The 19,403-nt window shown below is 38.2% G+C and overlaps 1 protein-coding gene across 1 annotated transcript in view; it reads left to right on the top strand.

Moving 5' to 3' along the window:
- LOC121368043 overlaps positions 1–18,396 on the top strand; it is a 33,242-nt gene extending 14,846 nt beyond the window's left edge. Inside the window, exons 4-9 of the mRNA XM_041492559.1 lie at positions 5,855–5,977; positions 6,830–8,105; positions 8,901–9,450; positions 10,530–10,773; positions 12,778–12,910; positions 16,583–18,396. Of these exons, the coding sequence (XP_041348493.1) occupies positions 5,855–5,977; positions 6,830–8,105; positions 8,901–9,450; positions 10,530–10,773; positions 12,778–12,910; positions 16,583–16,773 (2,517 nt within the window). The 3' untranslated portion in view covers positions 16,774–18,396. The remainder of the gene's footprint in view (positions 1–5,854; positions 5,978–6,829; positions 8,106–8,900; positions 9,451–10,529; positions 10,774–12,777; positions 12,911–16,582) is intronic.
- Positions 18,397–19,403: the final 1,007 nt, after the last annotated feature.

A 19,403-nucleotide genomic window follows, 5' to 3' on the forward strand; every position in this document is an offset into this window, starting at 1 on the left:
TCTCAATACCTGGGTAATCGATAATAACAATACCTAGACTTACTACATGTCAAAAAAAATTAAAACTATGTACAAAATTAAACACTACCACATTAATGTGCCTGTATTACTCTTTTTTTTTAAAGAACAATTGACTGGCTTATCAAAAGTTAAAGGCTATTATAAAGTTAAATTTAGAGTATTTTGAAACCTTTATAAGAAATTACTACTAAGATGAGATTGGTGGGTTGGGGGACGATCAACAGGAACTGGATTTTTTAAATATTTTAAACTGCTATTACTGCTATGGCTTTTACAGCATTTGGTCTAGATAAATTCAGGCCTTTCCCCAGGATTTGTTTATGGCGTTTACATTTTAGCATGAACACAAACCAAGCCAGAATAAGTGGGGTAGTGTGTTGAAAACAATTAAGTGTTTGTCTTCAATCCAGAAAATCATCTTTTTATTTTATTTTTAAATTAAAATTACTATATTGAATTATTTATTTTATATTTCTTGAATTGTTTTTATTTTATTATTATTATTATTTTTTATATTTTTTTTATATATATATATATATATTTTTTTATGGTTATTATATGTCGGCATTCTGTTTAGACGAGGTAATGTTCTCGTTGGATGAAAATTAAAGGTGAGCGACTCCGACCTTTTTCCCCAATTCCCCCTCATCCCTTCAAATAAATCACAGGAAAAAAATCCACTAAAGACATTTGAAAGCTTGGTTACCATATATCTTTGTGTGTTAGTTGACTATGGATAAGCTTGCCCCTTATTTAGCCCCTCAATGTCTGGTACAAAAAAGATTGGTACAATGTGTTTTATGTAATTGGTGCTGGGGTGTTGTTAAACATCTATTCTAGTCTATTTATGTAATTGAAGCGGAGATAATGTCAGCCTATCATTCACAGGCATTCATTTTGGTGAACCAGTTAGTTTTAATACTATATTTTAATTAAAAAAATTAAAATCTGAATATTTTTTCTTAATATACTACTCAAAAGAATTTAAGGGTCAAAAATTTATAACCAAATAAGTTTCAGAGTGTATTAGATTGATGATGTAAACTACACCAAAAATTTAATTTATTGTTCCATATTTACAAAAAAACACAAATAAACGTCACTGTATACAAGAAAGTCACATGACATGCTGTCAAAATTGAAGGTTGTCAAACATGGATTTTACACATTAGAACATTCGTTTAATAGTGTGTGAATCCACCCCTGGCGCAAATACACTCGACGCATCGTTGCCTCATGCTGTTGATCAGACGTCTGAAGAACTCTTGGGGAATGGCCTGCCACTCTGCCATAAGAAGTTGACCCAGATCATGAAGGTTGGCCGGAGGGGCATGGTTATCCCGAACTCTCCTGCCTAATTCGTCCCAGGCGTTCTCTATTGGGGCCAAGTCAGGCGAATATGCTGGCCAATCCATCCTGGCGATACCTTGTTGTCTGAGAAAGTCCGTTACCACCCTGGCGCGGTGGGGTCTGGCATTGTCATCCTGCAGAACTGCCCCGCCGCCAATCTGCTGAAGGCCTGGGAGAACCAACGGCCGGATAATCTCATTCAGATAGCGGATTCCATTCAGATTGCCATCCACCACATAGAGGGGGGTCCTGTGGTGGATAGAGATGCCGCCCCACACCATGACGCTGCCACCACCGAACCGGTGACGTTGTCTAACGTTAACGTCAGCGAAGCGCTTCCCAGGACGTCTGTAGACACGAACCCGACCGTCGTTGAACTGGAGACTAAACCTGGACTCATCAGTGAACATCACTCGACCCCACTGAACATGTTGCCACCGCAGATGAAGTGTGCACCAGTGACGTCTGGCCGTTCTGTGACGTGGTAGGAGTGGTGGTTGAACAGCCTGGCAACGGCAGCGTAGATTATTGGCTCTCAGACGATTGCGTATGGTTTGATCAGACACTCGAGTTCCAGTCGCAGTCGTAATCGGCGTGCAGTGGTTGTGCGTTGACGTAGAGCCATATTGGTGATGTAGCGGTCCTCTCTATTTGTAGTGCTTCGGGGTCTTCCCGAACGTGGACGATTTCGAACAGAATTCGTTGCTTGGTACCGTTGCCACATTCGGCCAACGACACTCTGACTGACACCAAGTCTCAGAGCAACATTTCTTTGCGTATTGCCATCCTGAAGCCAAGCAATAGCCCTTCCTCGATCTTCGATAGTCGGTTGAAGTCGTACCATTGTCGAATTTGGAGTGTGCACCGTACACGAACGCAAGCTCCAATTATACGGAAATTCAGCTTATGGGCACTTAGCAGACCTTTCGCTTTCGCCCTAATTTACGTGCAAATGTAAGCATGTTTTCGCCATTAGAACTAGTCGACAGTGTCAATGACAGTGGATTTTAATTCATTTATGGGTTGCTTAGACCCACTTTCGTCAAAATGGAACAATACCATGCGTGACATTATGGTCTAGCTAATATAATTGACATTCAGAAAATAATGTCGAAAATATCGTCTGACCCTTAAATTCTTTTGAGTAGTATATATGTGGGATAACACTGTTCTGACCTTTTTATTTTGTTCAACTGAATCAATCGCTTTGATATCGTCGGCTGATAAAAGTAGTTTTGTTTTTATAAAGGCGGTGTAAATATTATTTGGAACCAGTATCAATAATTGTAATGCTAAACACAACTTCCCGGGGTTTTTATTTTAATTTTAATTAGCGGTCTTATATCTAACTAAATAAAAAGTTTCTGTCTTTTATTAAGAATTAATGTATAAACAAATGACAGTGAATGGGCACAAAAGACGGAACGTGACATATTTGGCGCTAAATAAGTGTTTCTTCCAGGCGGGAAATGGCCAACACAATAAAAATAAAATAAATGTTTTTATTGCTGAAATAAAATAGAATTTTTCTTGTGTGTATCAAACAGACTCAAAAAAGAGACTGGTATTGGACATAATAAAAAATACTTGTATTGGATATAATAACAGTTTTTATAAAAATGTTTGTACTCGCCGAAGTCTGTTTCCTTTGTTGTTGAATGGGCAGACATACACAGATCGATGTTTTCAGTGTGTGTGTGTGCGCGTGCGTGCGTGTGTGTTTTGGGAAGGGGGTGTCAGGATAGAAATGGTTGACAACTTAACTGTACTTTAAAAACGTGCTTCAGCTATCGTTAATTAGTTAAATGATACAGGTTATACTGTCAATTGGCATCTTCTTTGATCAGTCTTGCAGCTTGATTACAGCTTGTCGTAGCCCAGTGGTAAAAGCGTTCGCTTGATGTGCGGTCGGTCTAAGATCGATCCCCATTGGTGGGTCCATTGGGCTATTTCTCGTTCCAGCCAGTGCACCACGATTGGTATATCAAAGGTTGTGGTATGTACCACCCTGTCTGTGGAATGGTGCATATAAAAGATCCCTTGCTGCTAATCGAAAAGAGTAGCCCATGAAATGGTGCCAGTGGGTTTCCTCTCTCAATATCTGTGTGGTCGTTAACCATATGTCTGACGCCATATAACCATAATTAAAATGTGTTGAGTGCGTCATTAAATAAAACATTTCTTTCTTTCTTTTTGATTACTTGGCACGGGAAATCCTTTATGCTTATGCTTGAGTGAAAATGGGCAGAATTTTGAAAATAGCAATTAGTAAAAAAGTTAATAGAATAAATAAAAATATTAAAAGGTTAAAGCCAAAGATAAAAAGAATTGACTGCTCGGCCAAATATTTATATAATTTGGAGCATTTTAGAAGGACAGTCCAAAATTAAATAAGAGAAAGAAGAGAGGATCGGACTATTTAATAAAAAAAATTTTTTAAAGTAATTTCGACATAAATTTTTTAACGCAGATCTAAAAGTTTAAAGTCTGATCGATATGTCCACGCGAGTGGCCTCGTTAAGGCCGTTTGGGTGCACAGCTTAAAGGGACGAGATGGGTTGCATCCCGTCAAGAAAACCCCTATATTGACAGTCGATAGACGCTGAAGGTGTAGTGCTGTGCTGAAATACAGATTTTGAGAAGCCGGATCCGTCTGAACGAGAGAGTATCAGACTAGGGTATAGTCCAATCGTCATGGGTTGGTATAGTGGTGCGGACGGGCCCGACTCCGGAGGATACGAGATGGTATCACTATAAAGCAAAGTAAAGTCTAGAAAAAGAGTAGTAGGGGCTGACCCCGCTTCCTATTTCTTCTTAGAGTGGGGCGGTCAATCTTCCATTGCTGCTAGGACAGGCTCGGACATGTAGAGACTAAATGCAAACAACCGTGGCGTTCTGCAGAATGGCCGTCATACGAGTCACGAAAAAAACTAGTCGACTGTCAGACAGAGAAATGACGTGGAGGCAAGGAATCTCGCTAAAAAAGAATCCAACCTGGTGGTGCAGGCTGTCGAAACTAGAAGCGTTCCAGCGTTCAATCAGTTCCAATGGCCGCATACATCCCAATAGAAAACTTCATTTCGCTGACAAAAATAACGAAATGAAGGACCCCCAAGTCGAGAACACGAAAGCACGTGCAGTGTGCACAAGCGAAACAAACACGTCTTACCACGTGGAGCTCCAGATTGGGAATGTTAGGTATTGAGGAAGTGTTTTACCGATGATGGTGATTAGGTGTACTTGAGATAGTGTCGATTCTTTACAATCACACAAATTTTGATTGCAACATGTAATCGACTGCCACACCCGTACTTGTGGTAATTGTTTTTTTTTAAGAAATCAAGGCATAGCGGCAATTGATTTAAGGTGCTTACACACCTTCAAAGCGCTTACTTTACGGTCCACGGCGTGTCGGCCCGCTACACCTTACGGCCCTGGGAATCCCCTTAAATTGTTTGTGTGTGTCTGTGTATATATGTGTGCAAATGTTTTTTGTGCATACAAATATATACATGTATGTGTAATCATTTTGATCAAATGTTTTTATAATGCTGTGTTTCACTGCATCAGGATTAATTTTTCCTTGACAAAGTCAAAAGGAGAGATACAAGGTTAGAACTCTCATTGCCAACCGTGAATTCAAAAAAATGCTGGCAAATTTTATTTTCATTTTGGCAAAATAATTTTATGTAATGATTGATATTTTGTTTGAAAATAACTAGATTTCTGCCACTTTGTAAAGTTTAATGTAATTTGCAGAAACTTTCTGCTTACCCAGAGCTACCTTTGCTGACATGTGCATTACTTTTTCAACAGCAACATCATCAACTTTTGCATTTAGCTTCAATGTTAGATGTTCACATTTTAATCCATTTCTCACAAACTATAATGGAACATGGTTCATAGTTGAATCTATGAATGTTTAACATTTTAAAATCTATCAAATTCAAATTCTAATATAAATTTTCTTTTCTGCCTCAAAGTTGGGTTTTTTGTTGTTGGGTTTTTTAAATATGCATTGAGATAATCATCTATGAGTGCAACTTTCAGTGATGCCAAATATGTTTATTATAGACATAGAGAATAACTAGTTAATGACGTCGGATATCTGCTTTATCCTGTGAAGGTAAGAATGGGAATTTCTCATTCGGCCTGAACCAGATGAAACTGATATCCGAAATCATTAACTAGTTATTATTTTTATCCTGCAGACCATAAAAATGAAGGGGAGAAGCTATTATTTCTGTTATTACGATGACCTGGAGGTCAAATTAGCAACTTTGTAATGTAGCTATGCATGTGACATCATATGAGTGACGTCAAAAGTCGTAATCTGCTAGTATACGTTTATGACTTCTTTTAATCGGTCATCATAATCTGTCAATAGAAACAGTGGTTGCAGAATAAAAAAACATTAATTCCTCACAGTTCTTGTTAAAAGTGATTGGTGAGTAAATGTATATATTTGGTGTTGGTATTTCAGCCACGTGAGACATGCATGTATGCCCTTGTTGATAAAGTGGAAAAGGTAAAGCCAGCTTTCGGAAAACTGGAAATCGGCGACTGGATCAGGTCTGTTAATGGTCATGCTCTTCAGTCCATGGAGGTAATAATGTTTTTGAAATATTTTTTTCCCTGTCTTTATTGTTACAGCGGGCGGGACGTAGTCCAATGGTAAAGCATTGGGATCGATCCCCATCAGTGGGCCCATTGGGCTATTTCTTATTCCAGCCAGTGCACCACGACTGGTATATTAAAGGCTGTGGTATGTACTACCCTGTCTGTGGGATGGTACATATAAAAGAGCCCTTGCTGATAATCGAAAAGAGTACCGGTAGCCCATGAAGTGGAGATGGCGGGTTTCCTCTCTCAATATCTGTGTGGTTCTTAACCGTATGTCTGACGTCATATAACAGTAAATAAAATGTGTTGAGTGTCATTAATTAAAATATTCCTTTCCTTTATTGTTACAGATATTGCTACATAACTTCAAAGCTCATAGCATAACCAGTCCAAATATTTACATTCCATGAATTTGCTCATAAAAATGTTTGAAAATAAATTAGTCCATTATATATATTTGTTTTACTTCATAAATACTATGAGGAGTTGCATTTTTGTATACAATTTTTTGTTTGACTTTAGGGAGGAGGATAATGTTTATGTACTGTATGCATATATATTATTGTCACATCTACAAAATGTAACCACCTTTGTTTAGCAGGCACCTGTTTTAAGGCGATGCGACACAATACGATTGCTTCGTACGAAAATACCCAATTACAATATACAATCACATTACAATTTTCATCGGTTGCTATGCAATCAGCTTTTCTCGTACAAGACACTAGTATCATGTGGCATCACCTTTACATGGCTACTGTGCATACTTTCTAAGTCAAATATCTTAGCCTTGTTTGAATACACGTATATGTGAAATGTCTCATTGTTATTTCAGGCTGACTCTTTGAATATTATCATTCACAAGTCCAGCTCACTGAGACTGGTGATTCAGCGCCCAACTGGAATATCCCAAAAAGGTTCCACCAGCATCAAAGGGATGTTGAAGAATCTCCGACCACTTCAAATGCCACATAGGCCAAAAACCAAATCATCGCCAGGTCCATTGAGACACCCGTCGACCATGGGCCAGCGGACTTCCACTGGGATCACGAACCTGTCCCCGAGGGTGGTGTCTCCCTTAGCCAGTTGTCCCGCGGGTCAGGTTCAAAGCTGTAAGTGCTGTGGGCAGGACAGAGGCTTGTCTCCGGATCGGATGATTAGTAACCCGTTGTCTAGTTCGACATCGTCAGTAGATAACAGTGTAAGGGCTGTGAGTCCAACCAATGGGTTGCCCTTGAACGCGCCTATGGAGTTACCCATACCAAAAGTGAGGATTTTTATATGTGGCAACAAAAGTAATGTCTTTGCAAACTTACTGGTGATGGGGGCCTCCGAGGAAGCGAGGATTCCTTTGGAATCTCATGTGCATTACTCAAGACTCTGTCTTAGGAAGAACGATCAATCGAGAGTGACGTTTGATAAATGGCAGTTCGGGTTGACTGAAAACCGAGACAAAAGTGTCGCACCGGATTCCCCACAAAACACTACCACCAATCAGTGGTTGAGTTTCCCAAATGTCAAGCAGATCAGTGCCGATATTTTTATAATATGGGATGAGAATTTCTTTCATCACTGCAGTCATTTTCTCTTTACTAAGAACTCGGTGTTTCTGATCGCCTTCGATGCCCACAAATTGCTAAATCTTGCCTCGACTGAGATATCGCGCATAGAGAACATCCTTCACACCATTCGGAGCTTTGCGAGTGACTCCGCGCTGGTTCAACTTCATGGAATACTATCGAGCGAGACGGTGAAAGCCGATGAAGTTCGCACGTTGTTCTACACGTCTCACGGCAAACAACTAGGCAGGTATGCCATCTCCATCCCCGATATTGTTTTCCTGCAGAAGGACGAGGACTTGAGCGTCCTCGACGGATTGCGCAGTTCCATCTTCGATATTGCCAATTCGTCTTGTACCACGCAGTCTGTGTCGATGAAGTCATTGCAGCTGTCCGAGGCTCTGTCTGGAACGGAAGGTCGGACGAGGTGTGTCTGGAGTTCGGAGGACCTCGCAGTGCTGCTTCAGTCGGTGTATGACAAGAATTTCCTGCAGAGGTCCACGGCCCAAGAGTTGATTCAGCTTGGAGATCTGGTGCCTGTGTCCATCTCCGGTGAGTTTTGCATTAATGACATTCATACAGGTCATGGAAATACTGCGTAATCACGGAATTTGTAAATGTCATTTTCTGGGCCTGACAAGTCATTGGATTTTTATTTGGGACTTATCATTATTATTATTTTTATTAGAAGAGAGTAAAAATCAGGAAAGGTAAAAATTGTTGAACTTGTCCTGCCTGGAGTTGGTACATGTATATTTTTCAGACTATTATGGCCATTATTGCCAGTTGGCTAAATCACTATTTTGAATGAGGTTATGGTTCATACCATGACAAACAGAACATTGTTTTGGTTACATTGTTTATTTATCCTGTAACCACTGTTTCTATCAGCCAGTTATGATGACTGATTAAAGCAAAGTCATAAACGTTTACTAGCAGATTATGACTTTTGACGTCATGCGCATGACGTCACATGCATAGATGCATTACAAAATTGCTCATTTCGAACTTCCAAGTCAGCGTACAATGTAGCCAAAATAACAGAAATAATGGCTTTTCTCCATAATTTGTATGGACTTCAGGATAAAAACAATAACTAGTTAATGATGTAGGATATCCTACGTCAATAACTATAGTCCCTCCCACAAGGAACACCTCTACTATGGAATTTACTACAAGTTATTTATTTATTAGCCGATTGTTTTTTAAATTGTACACAGTAATAGTGGTTTTTTTGTTATTTTCAAAACACTTTTACTTTTCTTCTTACATCAAACCAAACTGAAATTATTTACAAAAAATTTTTTTGTAAGATGTGACAGACTAGTTATTCTCTGTTTATGTTAGGCCATTCCGGATCTGACCAATACATCATTCCAGTGGACATCCTCCCACGACTGGCTCATCTCGTTCTGTGGGCAGGTGTGGAAACTTCACCCAACTCGATGAGCATCTCGGCTATAGAAGCCTGGACCAAGCTGCTCACCACAGCAACCTTGACACACGGCGAACTTCGGCTTCTGTTGGACAAGAACATTGTGGATAGTGCCACGTTCATCACCTGTTTGGAGAGTCTCGGCATCATATTCAAGATTTCGCCGCCATCGTCGGGAGCGACCTCCGCCGGTACATCATACCTGATTCCGTACTTCCTGGTCGACTGTCATCCGTCGGAGCAGGTTCCGGAGCAGGAGTCAAGTCACGAACTGTTCGTGGGCTTCAAGAAGAGGATCCCGTGGGTGACGTTCTTCCGGATAGTGTCGAGCCTGGGTCTGGTGGCGGAGAGCAGCACCGTCAAGATGAGTGGCCCATGCTGCTGCTCCGTTGTGTTGGAAGGTGTTCCCGTGACGCTGGTCTTCCTCAAGACCCTCGACCGAGTCACGATACTCATACAGAAGTAAGATTTGGGTTTAAAGCCACTGATTCTAGTTGACAGAACAGTGGAAATTTGTTTTGGGGTATTACAGCATTTTGTACCATTAACTTGTATGTACATGTTAACATCAATCTAATTAAAATTAGCTCCACTGGTGAATCACTATTACCTGTGGATCTGACTGAATTACTGTTAACTGTGGATCCAGTTGACCTTTCATTCAACCAATCAAAACCTTACGTGCAAAATCATGCCAGTGAGTTGAAAAGAATTTGAAAACATTCGGGATTATGCCGAGGGTATACAAAATGATTCGGGTGAATTACGAAGTATGCCAGAAACTAATTTCAATATAAAATATTATATAAAATTTGTTTCAAGACGATAAAAAAAATGTGATGGTATAGCCATAAAATCTGTTTATACTGGTATACAATCTAGAGTTTATTACTGCACTTTTCCCCCTGTTTTTTAATGTTGAAATAGACCAACAAGTTTGCCTATTGCATAAATAGTCTCGCCCGATATGTTTAGAATTTGTATTCTCCCGAATAACGCTACCAAAGGCGAAGTGTAATTGTTTAATATTTAAATTGTTATTTATACACATGTAGATGAAATGTCATCTGGACATGGGAGTCCACGCAATGCTGTTAGATCTACTGGTAGGCCAGTAGAGCTAATTTTAATCAGATTGATATTAGCATGTACATATTACTACAACTATTTTCTTATATTATACATTTTGAAAAATATGATGCAGCCGTGTGTGCAGAGGAGCATTTTGGGGTTGAACTACATCCTCTCACCCCCCATGAAAAAAAAAAATCTTTTTTTTTCAATGACATATTTTCTAGGGACACTAAGGTCAGTGAGTTTAAGTTTCTGGTGTGTGCATGCATGCGTATTAAGTGTGATGGTTCATAGGATTGGTCATCATTTGTTAACCCATCAAGTTTTTCCTCATCCCAACCAACTGAACGGCTGACCAAGACTGAATCATGTGAATGGCTGATTGATCGATTGATTGATTCGTTGAACAACCGATTGATTAATTGACTAATTGGTGGTTTGGTTCATTGACTGCTTGATTATTTCAGAGGCCATGGCACACCTAAGGAAAGGGTTGCCCTTGATGTGATGCGGAAGGTGCTGGTTTCCAGTTTGCCGAGAGATGAGGACTGTATATTTGGACCAGCGTGTCCTCTGACGGATAACCACCGCGGAAGTACGGGCCACGCACTGGACATGTCCTGTGCCTCAAACATCACCTGTTCTGGTCTTCTGCTTGATCAGCATCCAACAGTTCGACTGTGGCTGTCATCGGGAAGTCAAGACAATAGCGTGAGTATGGTGGTTATTTAAATGCACTGTTTTACACCATCGGTCTCAGTGGCATTGTGGTTAGGCCATCGGTCTACAGGCTGGTAGGTACTGGGTTCGGATCCCAGTCGAGGCATGGGATTTTTAATCCAGATACTGACTCCAAACCCTGAGTGAGTGCTCCGTAAGGCTCAATAGGTAGGTGTAAACCATTTGCACTGACAAGTGATCCATAACTGGTTCAACAAAGGCCATGGTTTGTGCTATCCTGCCTGTGGGAAGCGCAAATAAAAGATCCGTTGCTGCTTGTGGGAAGTGCAAATAAAAGATCCCTTGCTGCCTATGTGGCAACAGCGGGTTTCCGCTAAAAACAGTGTCAGAATGACCATATGTTTGACGTCCAGTAGTCAATGATAAGATTAAAAATCAATGTGCTCTAGTGTCGTCGTTAAATAAAACAAACTTTACTTTTTTTACTTTTGTTTTACACCTTTGTTGTCGGTGTGTAAAAGCACGACAGGCCTCCACAAACTGCATACATGATAATTACAGTCATGCGTCGGTTAAGTAGTTTTGCTTGGCGATTTACTGTTTGTATAAAATTTACTGAACCATCTGTCCTAGCCATGTATCTTTTATTTTGGTTTTCGGTGATACAAAATAGGTTATGCTAATCAAAATAGGTTATGCAAATCAAAATAGGTTATGCAAATTTGTTTGTCTTTTCATGACACAGTTTTATAACATTTAAAAAACGTTCTAATGGCAAAACATTAAAGTTATGAAAATAAAGTTGTTCAATTAACACATTTGAGCATAAATACTGGGCATTATTCAACAATAAAAACATCTAATATTGTCCCCAAAACGGTTAAAAAATGTAGGGTTTTTTTTACCCCCTTATAAATCGACACCCTTCCCCCAAGTTATAAAATAACATTTTGATGAAACAAATGTGACTCATAGGCAAAGATACATGTGTACGGTAAGCAGGTTTGTGAACATAATACTGCGGATATTACACTGCATGAATTAAAGGATCATTGAATGTTATTACATTACTTGTGAAGCAGTCACAATCATATTTAATGTTTGTTATAAATCACTGTTTGTGGATAATAAATAAGTTATAACATTCGTGGGAGTGTCCTACAAAATTTATGAAACTTCTTTGGCAATTGTTTTATACCCCTCGCTCTCTGTTACTTATGTATGAAGCTGGACCATCCCTTAACTGGGATGGTGATATGAAAGTGTGTCTTTTTATCTGTTGCCAATAAAGATGTTGTATTTTGTTGGGTGCCCAGCCATGTTGGCATGAGGGATAATAAAAAGGCAGATTTTGCTGCCAAGTCTGCTTTGGATTTGCCTCATGCCAGGGTTGGTGTACCTTACACTGATTTTAAATATAGTATCAATCAATTTATCTTTTTGACTTGGCAACGTGATTGGGATGGTGAGGTTGCGAACAAGCTTCATGCTATCAAGCCAGTCTTGGGAAAGTGGCAGTCCTCCTATAGACAGTGCAGGAAGGATGAAATAGTCTTGTGTCGTGCCCGCATCGGTCATACTTACTTGACCCATTCATTTATCTTAAAGAAAGATCCTCCACCTCAGTGTGAGCACTGTCAGTGTCTTCTGACTGTGCGACACATTTTGGTGGATTGTAAGCATTTAACAGCAACTCGAAAAGATATATTTGGACAAAGAAATGTGATGGAATCATTTCGATTCCATCCAGAACTTTTATTGCAGTTTTTACGTGATACTGAGTTTTATTCTAAATTTTAATATTATATATCTGTGATATTTGTATTTTTACACAGTCCTTTACACTGTGTTTTAATTTAACTGTTGAATTTTTATATTGATGTTGATCATCACATTGTTTTTCCATCACCACAGTTTGACACCCAATAGCCGATGTATTTTTTGTGCTGGGGTGTCGTTAAACATTCATTCTGTTACTTATGTTCTTTCATCTTTAACTGCCTGTGACATAGATTGTGTTTTGTGTTTTTTCAGGAGAATATTACCGCTGGTTACAGCAATGAGGATAAGTTGAAGCAAAGCTTCATGACTCTGCCATTCTCAGTTTTCCAAAAGGTCATTACCAGACTGACAATTAAACATAGCAATGACTGGAAAGACCTGGCAGGTGAGTTTCTTACCCTTGTTCATCACACAATATCACGTAGTCTCTGTTATAGTGTGGGTGTGAGACATAGCCTTGTGGTAAAGTGCTCGCCTGATGCGTGGTCAGTCTGGGATCGATCCCCGTCGGTGGGCCCATTGGGCTATTTCTCTTTCCATCCAGTAAACAGTGACTAGTATATCACAGTCTGTGGTATCTGCTGTCCTGGCTGTGAGATGGTGCATATAAAAGATCCTTTGCTACTAATGGAAAAATGTAGCAGGTTTCCTCTCAAAGACTATATGTCAGAATTACCATATGTTTCACATCCAAAAGTCAATGTGCTCTAGTGGTGTCGTTAAACAAAACAAACTTTAACTTTTATAGTATTGGGTAGAGATTGTTTTGACTTGGTGGGGGTGGGGGAATGGGAAAATTACTGTTGTCGATCATATGAGCAAATGTGCATTTATGTGTCTTCCTACAAGCAGTTTGGACCAACTCTTCCTTCTTCGGCAGTGATCCATATTAGTCTAGCCTCTACCCTTTGACCAGTCCAACTCAGTTGACCCTATCAGGAGCTGAAGCTCCCGCTGGTATAGCCCTCTGGGTCACTGAGACATACAAGCTACCTCACTACATTGAGGAATGGACCATGATATGGGGGAAAATAGATGAAAAAGGGGAATTTATCTTATAATAATAATGTTAAAAGATTAAATATTTTATTGTTTTGATATTGACGTTATGACTTGCTGTCATAGGATTGATCGTTTTGTGTGGATTCGTGAAGTGGGTGGGGTGGTTCTTCATTTCAACCAGTTCGTTTCTTGATATAGACAAAAAAACTACAAAAAACATGTGACCTCATTAATGGCTAGTTGAGCTTAAGATAAATTTCAAACCTACATGTAATTTTACATAGTATTTGCCACATTGCTAATAATACTTTCTAGTCACTGTAAACAGTGATAATTTGCAACCCCTCTAAACCAGATCTTCAAGGGAATGATGGAATGAATGAATGAATGAATGAATGAATGAATGAATGAATGAATGGAATAAATGGAATGGAATGGAATGGAATGGAATGGATATCAGCTATTGGGTGATTTCATGGGACCAAGGAAAAAGTCCAGTATTGAGGAGTAACTGGTTTACAAAGATTTTTACTGAAAAAATAGACTTTGTTAAATATAATTCTACTTTCTATTGATATAACAAATGTGGATAAATTATGCACTCATGATAATTCAACACCATGTCATATCACAGTACAAAAATGATACATTGTTGTCATATTTTATATCAAGTCAAGTCAAAGATTTGTACTCTAGCACACTCTTTATTTTGTTAAAAATACGTAAATTATGTAAAAACAATTTGTTGAATCGGCAATGAAAACACAGTGAATTAAATGATTGGTTGTTATTAGATCACTGAGGTAAATATGTGGTATGTTTGCAAAGGCACTGCAATAATTCTTAACTTTACCTAACTGAACAAACATCAAAGCTCCAAATATACACAATACATAAGTTTTCTCTAATTATTTAAACATTGAAGCTGCAAGCCGGACTTTAATTGTTTGTTTGTCAAATGGACACAAACTATCAGGTCTAATTAATATATACCTTTCCTGTTGGTTATCAAGAAAAATGAATGAGTAAGGTTCGAACACATTGTACAGTTGCCATTCTGGCAGTGTGAAAATATAGTGCATATTCTATGACGTCTGTTGCCAGATCTGTAGTTCACGCCAGCACAGATGTGTGTTTTGTCACATTCGATTCAATGCGTTTCATTTTGAACAGGCACCATATTCGCCAGACCCAGACCTGGTGTGTTTTAGGCCTTATGATTGCAACCCATGTAGCTCACATAATCAGTCAACATGATATTCACACATTTAGCAGAACCATAATGAAAGAAAAGAAAGAAATGTTTTATTTACCAACACACTCAACACATTTTATTTACAGTTATGTGGCATCAGGCATATGTTTAAGGACCACACAGATATTAAGAGAGGAAACCTGCTGTCGCCACTTCATGGGCTACTCTTTTTGATTAGCGGCAAGGGATCTTTTATATGCACCATCCCATAGACAGGGTAGCACATACCACAGCCTTTGATGTACCAGTCGTGGTCCACTGGCTGGAGCGAGAAATAGCCCAATGGGCCCACCGATGGGGATCGATCCCAAACCAACCGTGCATCAATCGAGCACTTTACCACTGGGCTATGTCTCGCCTCCACCATAATGATTGTTATTGGTACCATTTACATTAAATATAACACACTGAGACAGGATTATTCATCCAGTGTTACGTGTAGAGGGGATTCTGCCGTATAGGGGTACATTTTAGAAGATTGGTAAATGTCAGGACTATGAAAATGTTTGGGGAGAAATCCAGTTTCCTGGGGTGAGGGGTTTTTTTTTTCTCATGTTTAACGTCCAGGGACCTAATTAACTAAACTCTCATAACTTTGCGATCTCGCAGTGCAATGCAAAAAGATTTGCAAAGAGGATGCTTTTTTGTCTAGCAGAGTCTAAGAGACCTTTGTGAATTAGGTCCCAGAGGCCTAATTCAGTAAACTATTGCAACTTTGCGATCTCGCAGTGCAATGCAAAAAGACTTCCAAAGAGGATGCTTTGTTGTCTAGCAGAGCCTAAGAGACCTTTGTGAATTAGGCCCCAGATTGGCATCCAGTGGCACATGAGACATTGGGAGAGGCACTTCATATCACGTTATAAATGGTTGCTTCTTTCATATGGTTATCAATAAAATTAGTAACGTACTAGTATTTGTATTTGTATTTGACATCATGATTGGCACATGATGTCACATATTACAAGGTTTTACATCTTTCATACTAGGGGCGGGATTTAGCTCAGTCGGTTAAGTGCTCTCTTAAGGTGCTTGCATCGCAGGATCGAACCACCTCAATGTATCCTTTCAACTGATTGAGTTTTTTCTCGTTCCAACCAGTGCACCACAACTGGACAAAGGCCGTGGTATGTGCTTTCCTGTCTGTGGGAAAGTGAATATAAAAGATCCCTTGCATGGAAAAATGTAGCAGTTTTCCTCTCTAAGACTATATGTCAAAATTACCAAATGTTTGACATCCAATAGCCAATGATTAATAAATCAATGTACTCTAGTGGTGTCATTAAACAAAACAAATTTTAACTTTGACATATGTGTCTTCGGCACTTCAGGGCTTCTGGATTATTCTAGCCCCACTCACATGGCTAGTGATATTCAATGTTGGGCTAGTAAATAATTAATTTTGCCATGCCTGACAGCTAGTGAATGTATTGTCAAATGTTGCAGTTAAGTCTATTTTGTAAATATGAATATCCTGACCCCACACCAATGCCCAACGTTAGTGTTTTTAAGCTCTATCTCCCTCTTGAGGTGACATATCTGATTATTACTACATTGTATTATTTAGTAAAATTGTATTAACTTAATGTAAAGTAGGGCTTGTGAATTTTTAGTTGTGGATAGTAATTTTTTTTAATCACTGATCCCATGGCTAGTGGATATAAAAAAAGTAATCTAGAAGGCCTGTTTATAGGAATAAAGTTTGGTCCTTAAAGATGGATAAATGACGGAATCAATCCAGTTTACTGAGGGTCTAGTCTTGAGGGGTTTCACTTTATTGACAATATTTTCATTTGTTCACAGCTCGTATAGGTAAAACCTTGGACGATGTTATGGTGTATGAAGCTGTAGCCGTAAACCACTTGCCAGCAGAGGAACTACTCAAAGAGTGGGGCCGGTCTTCAGAAGGCACGATCGCCAATCTTCTACAGGCACTGAAGGACATGGACAGACCGGACATATACGACCACATAACAGAATATTTGCAGCAGTGAAAGCCAAAAGTATAGAATCGGGTTGTTGTTGTTTTTTATGTCATATAGAACTTATAAAACTTTAAAAACTTAAGCAGAGGCCTTAATATAGGCGTATTCCTGTTGGCTGATCCCAAAACTGCAAATGTGGCAGTGATAAAATATTGTTTAAACCAACTTTAAAATATAGTCTCAAGGCTTTAAAATCAAAATCTCATCTGTACCGAAAGCGTATAGTTGAAGCCTTACGGCTTCAAAGCCTTCACTCAAGGCTTTAAAATTAAAATCTCATCTGTACCGAAAGCATGTACTTAAGCCTTAAGACTTCAAAGCCTGAACTTAAGGCTTTAAAATTAAAATCTTAGCTGTACAAATGGCATTATAACCGAAGTGTGGAGACCTTGCTAAAATATCGCGTCTGGACATAATTTTTTTTATAACTGAGGCCTCATGTCTGTACTCGGCTATAGGAAACAACATGAAGTGCATAAACCAGTTTAAAGTCTGAAACGCATTGTAAACAACTGATACTTTCTAGTACACTGTACTTAAATTGCTTTTCTGCCTTTAATTACCGTGAAAGTTTCTCTACATTTTATCCAGGCAAAAATTACAATGATACAGATTCCACATACTATTACTAGATTGTAACCATGTTATTTATATCATCTTCACTGAGATCATCTGCCATTTTGTTTTCTTTATGGAATACTCTTCAATGAGGAGGGGTAGAAGCCTCCAAAGTATGTGACATAATTAATCTGATGTCATGTCTATCATTTTATACCTTAGCACATGCTATGACGTTGTTAGATTAGATCATCAGCACATCCTCCCACCCTCTTGAAGTGTATTCCATTAAAAAAAAGAAGCAAAAATGGCAGTTGGCAGTTCTGTTTTTGGGCGAAGACTGCACCTACATCACTTCAGTGTTTTTTTTTTTTTTTTATGGTTTTATAAATTTTCTGCATCATTCACATTTAATGCTCTCCAAGCAGTCACATCTTGAGTATCTCTTGACATTCGGACAACTAATAACACACTGTGTGTACAACAGTGAATATTCTAAGCAGGGAATTAACTTTAGCAAGAAGTACCACAGTGTTGTATTAGGACCACAGGGCTCTAACTTAACAATGCCACCGGCCGCCATTAAGATATAAATTGCTGTGGGTAGAGAGCATCACTGATGGCATAAAAGTGCCATTGGTAATGCTGCTCAACAATGGCAAAATGTATATACCTGTTGTACATTATCTTCCAATATTTAACATTTGCATATTTGAAATATGTCTACAATACATATAGCAAAATAACCTTTCAGTCCTGTTTATTTGCTACAAATGTCACTTTTAAAAACAATTGCCATAGGCAGGCTCAAAATGGCCAATTGCTGTGGGAGATAAATAAGTTGTTAATTTTTACCCTAAGTATTATAGATGTTGCAAAAAGCTGAAATTAAGTTTCAGAAAGAAGTACCACAATGTTGTATTAGCACCATGGACATTTAATAAACATGTTAATTTTTACTCCAAATATTATGGATGTTGTAAAAGAAAAGCTGAAATTAAGTTTCAGAAAGAAGTACCACAATGTTGTATTAGCACCATGGACATTTAATAAACATGTTAATTTTTACTCCAAATATTATGTAAAAGAAAAGCTGAAATTAAGTTTCAGAAAGAAGTACCACAATGTTGTATTAGCACCATGGACATTTAATAAACATGTTAATTTTTACTCCAAATATTATGGATGTTGTAAAAGAAAAGCTGAAATTAAGTTTCAGAAAGACGTACCACAGTGTTGTATTAACACCATGGACATTTAATAAACATGTTAATTTTTACCCCAAATATTACGGATGTTGTCAAAAAAGCTGAAATTAAGTTTCAGAAAGAAGTACCACAATGTTGTATTAGGACCATGGACATTTAATAAACATGTTAATTTTTACCCCAAATATTACGGATGTCAAAAAAGCTGAAATTAAGTTTCAGAAAGAAGTACCACAGTGTTGTATTAGGACCATGGACATTTAATAAACATGTTAATTTTTACCCCAAATATTACGGATGTTGTAAAAAAAAAAAAGCTGTAAAACATTCTGATGCTGAATTTATATTGGCATTTATATATTGATTCCTGTTTGATATTTGTTACGTGTTAATTGTTGTTATAATGATGGTTCTTCAACATATCTATTGATCATTCACACCAATATCTGCCTAGAAACTTTGTGATATGTGTGCATCATTTGATAATGAGTTCATTTATTTTAAATTCTTTAAATAGCAAACCAAAATATTGCATGCTACATTCAATTAAATGTATAAAGGTCACGAACAGAAAAGGCAAGCAATGTAATAAAACTTTGTAAACTATCTATAGTGTGTAAAATAGTAAATATAAAATATAAAATTTTCATTAGATATTAACAAACTGTGTGAATCGGCGAATCTCACATAAGTTTGTGGATGATTTGTTTTGTTCATACCCAAATGAACATAAAAGTAATAACAGACAATACTTATAATTAAATTTGAATCGTAATTGCTAATAATAACACTAAAATTTCATACTTTATTTTGAATTATTTTTGGTCCATAAACAATAATGCTCAATAATGCTATTACTTAGCCATATAAAAT

The sequence above is a fragment of the Gigantopelta aegis genome, chromosome 3 (assembly GCF_016097555.1).
Source record: "Gigantopelta aegis isolate Gae_Host chromosome 3, Gae_host_genome, whole genome shotgun sequence".
Taxonomy (NCBI): Eukaryota; Metazoa; Mollusca; class Gastropoda; order Neomphalida; family Peltospiridae; genus Gigantopelta; species Gigantopelta aegis.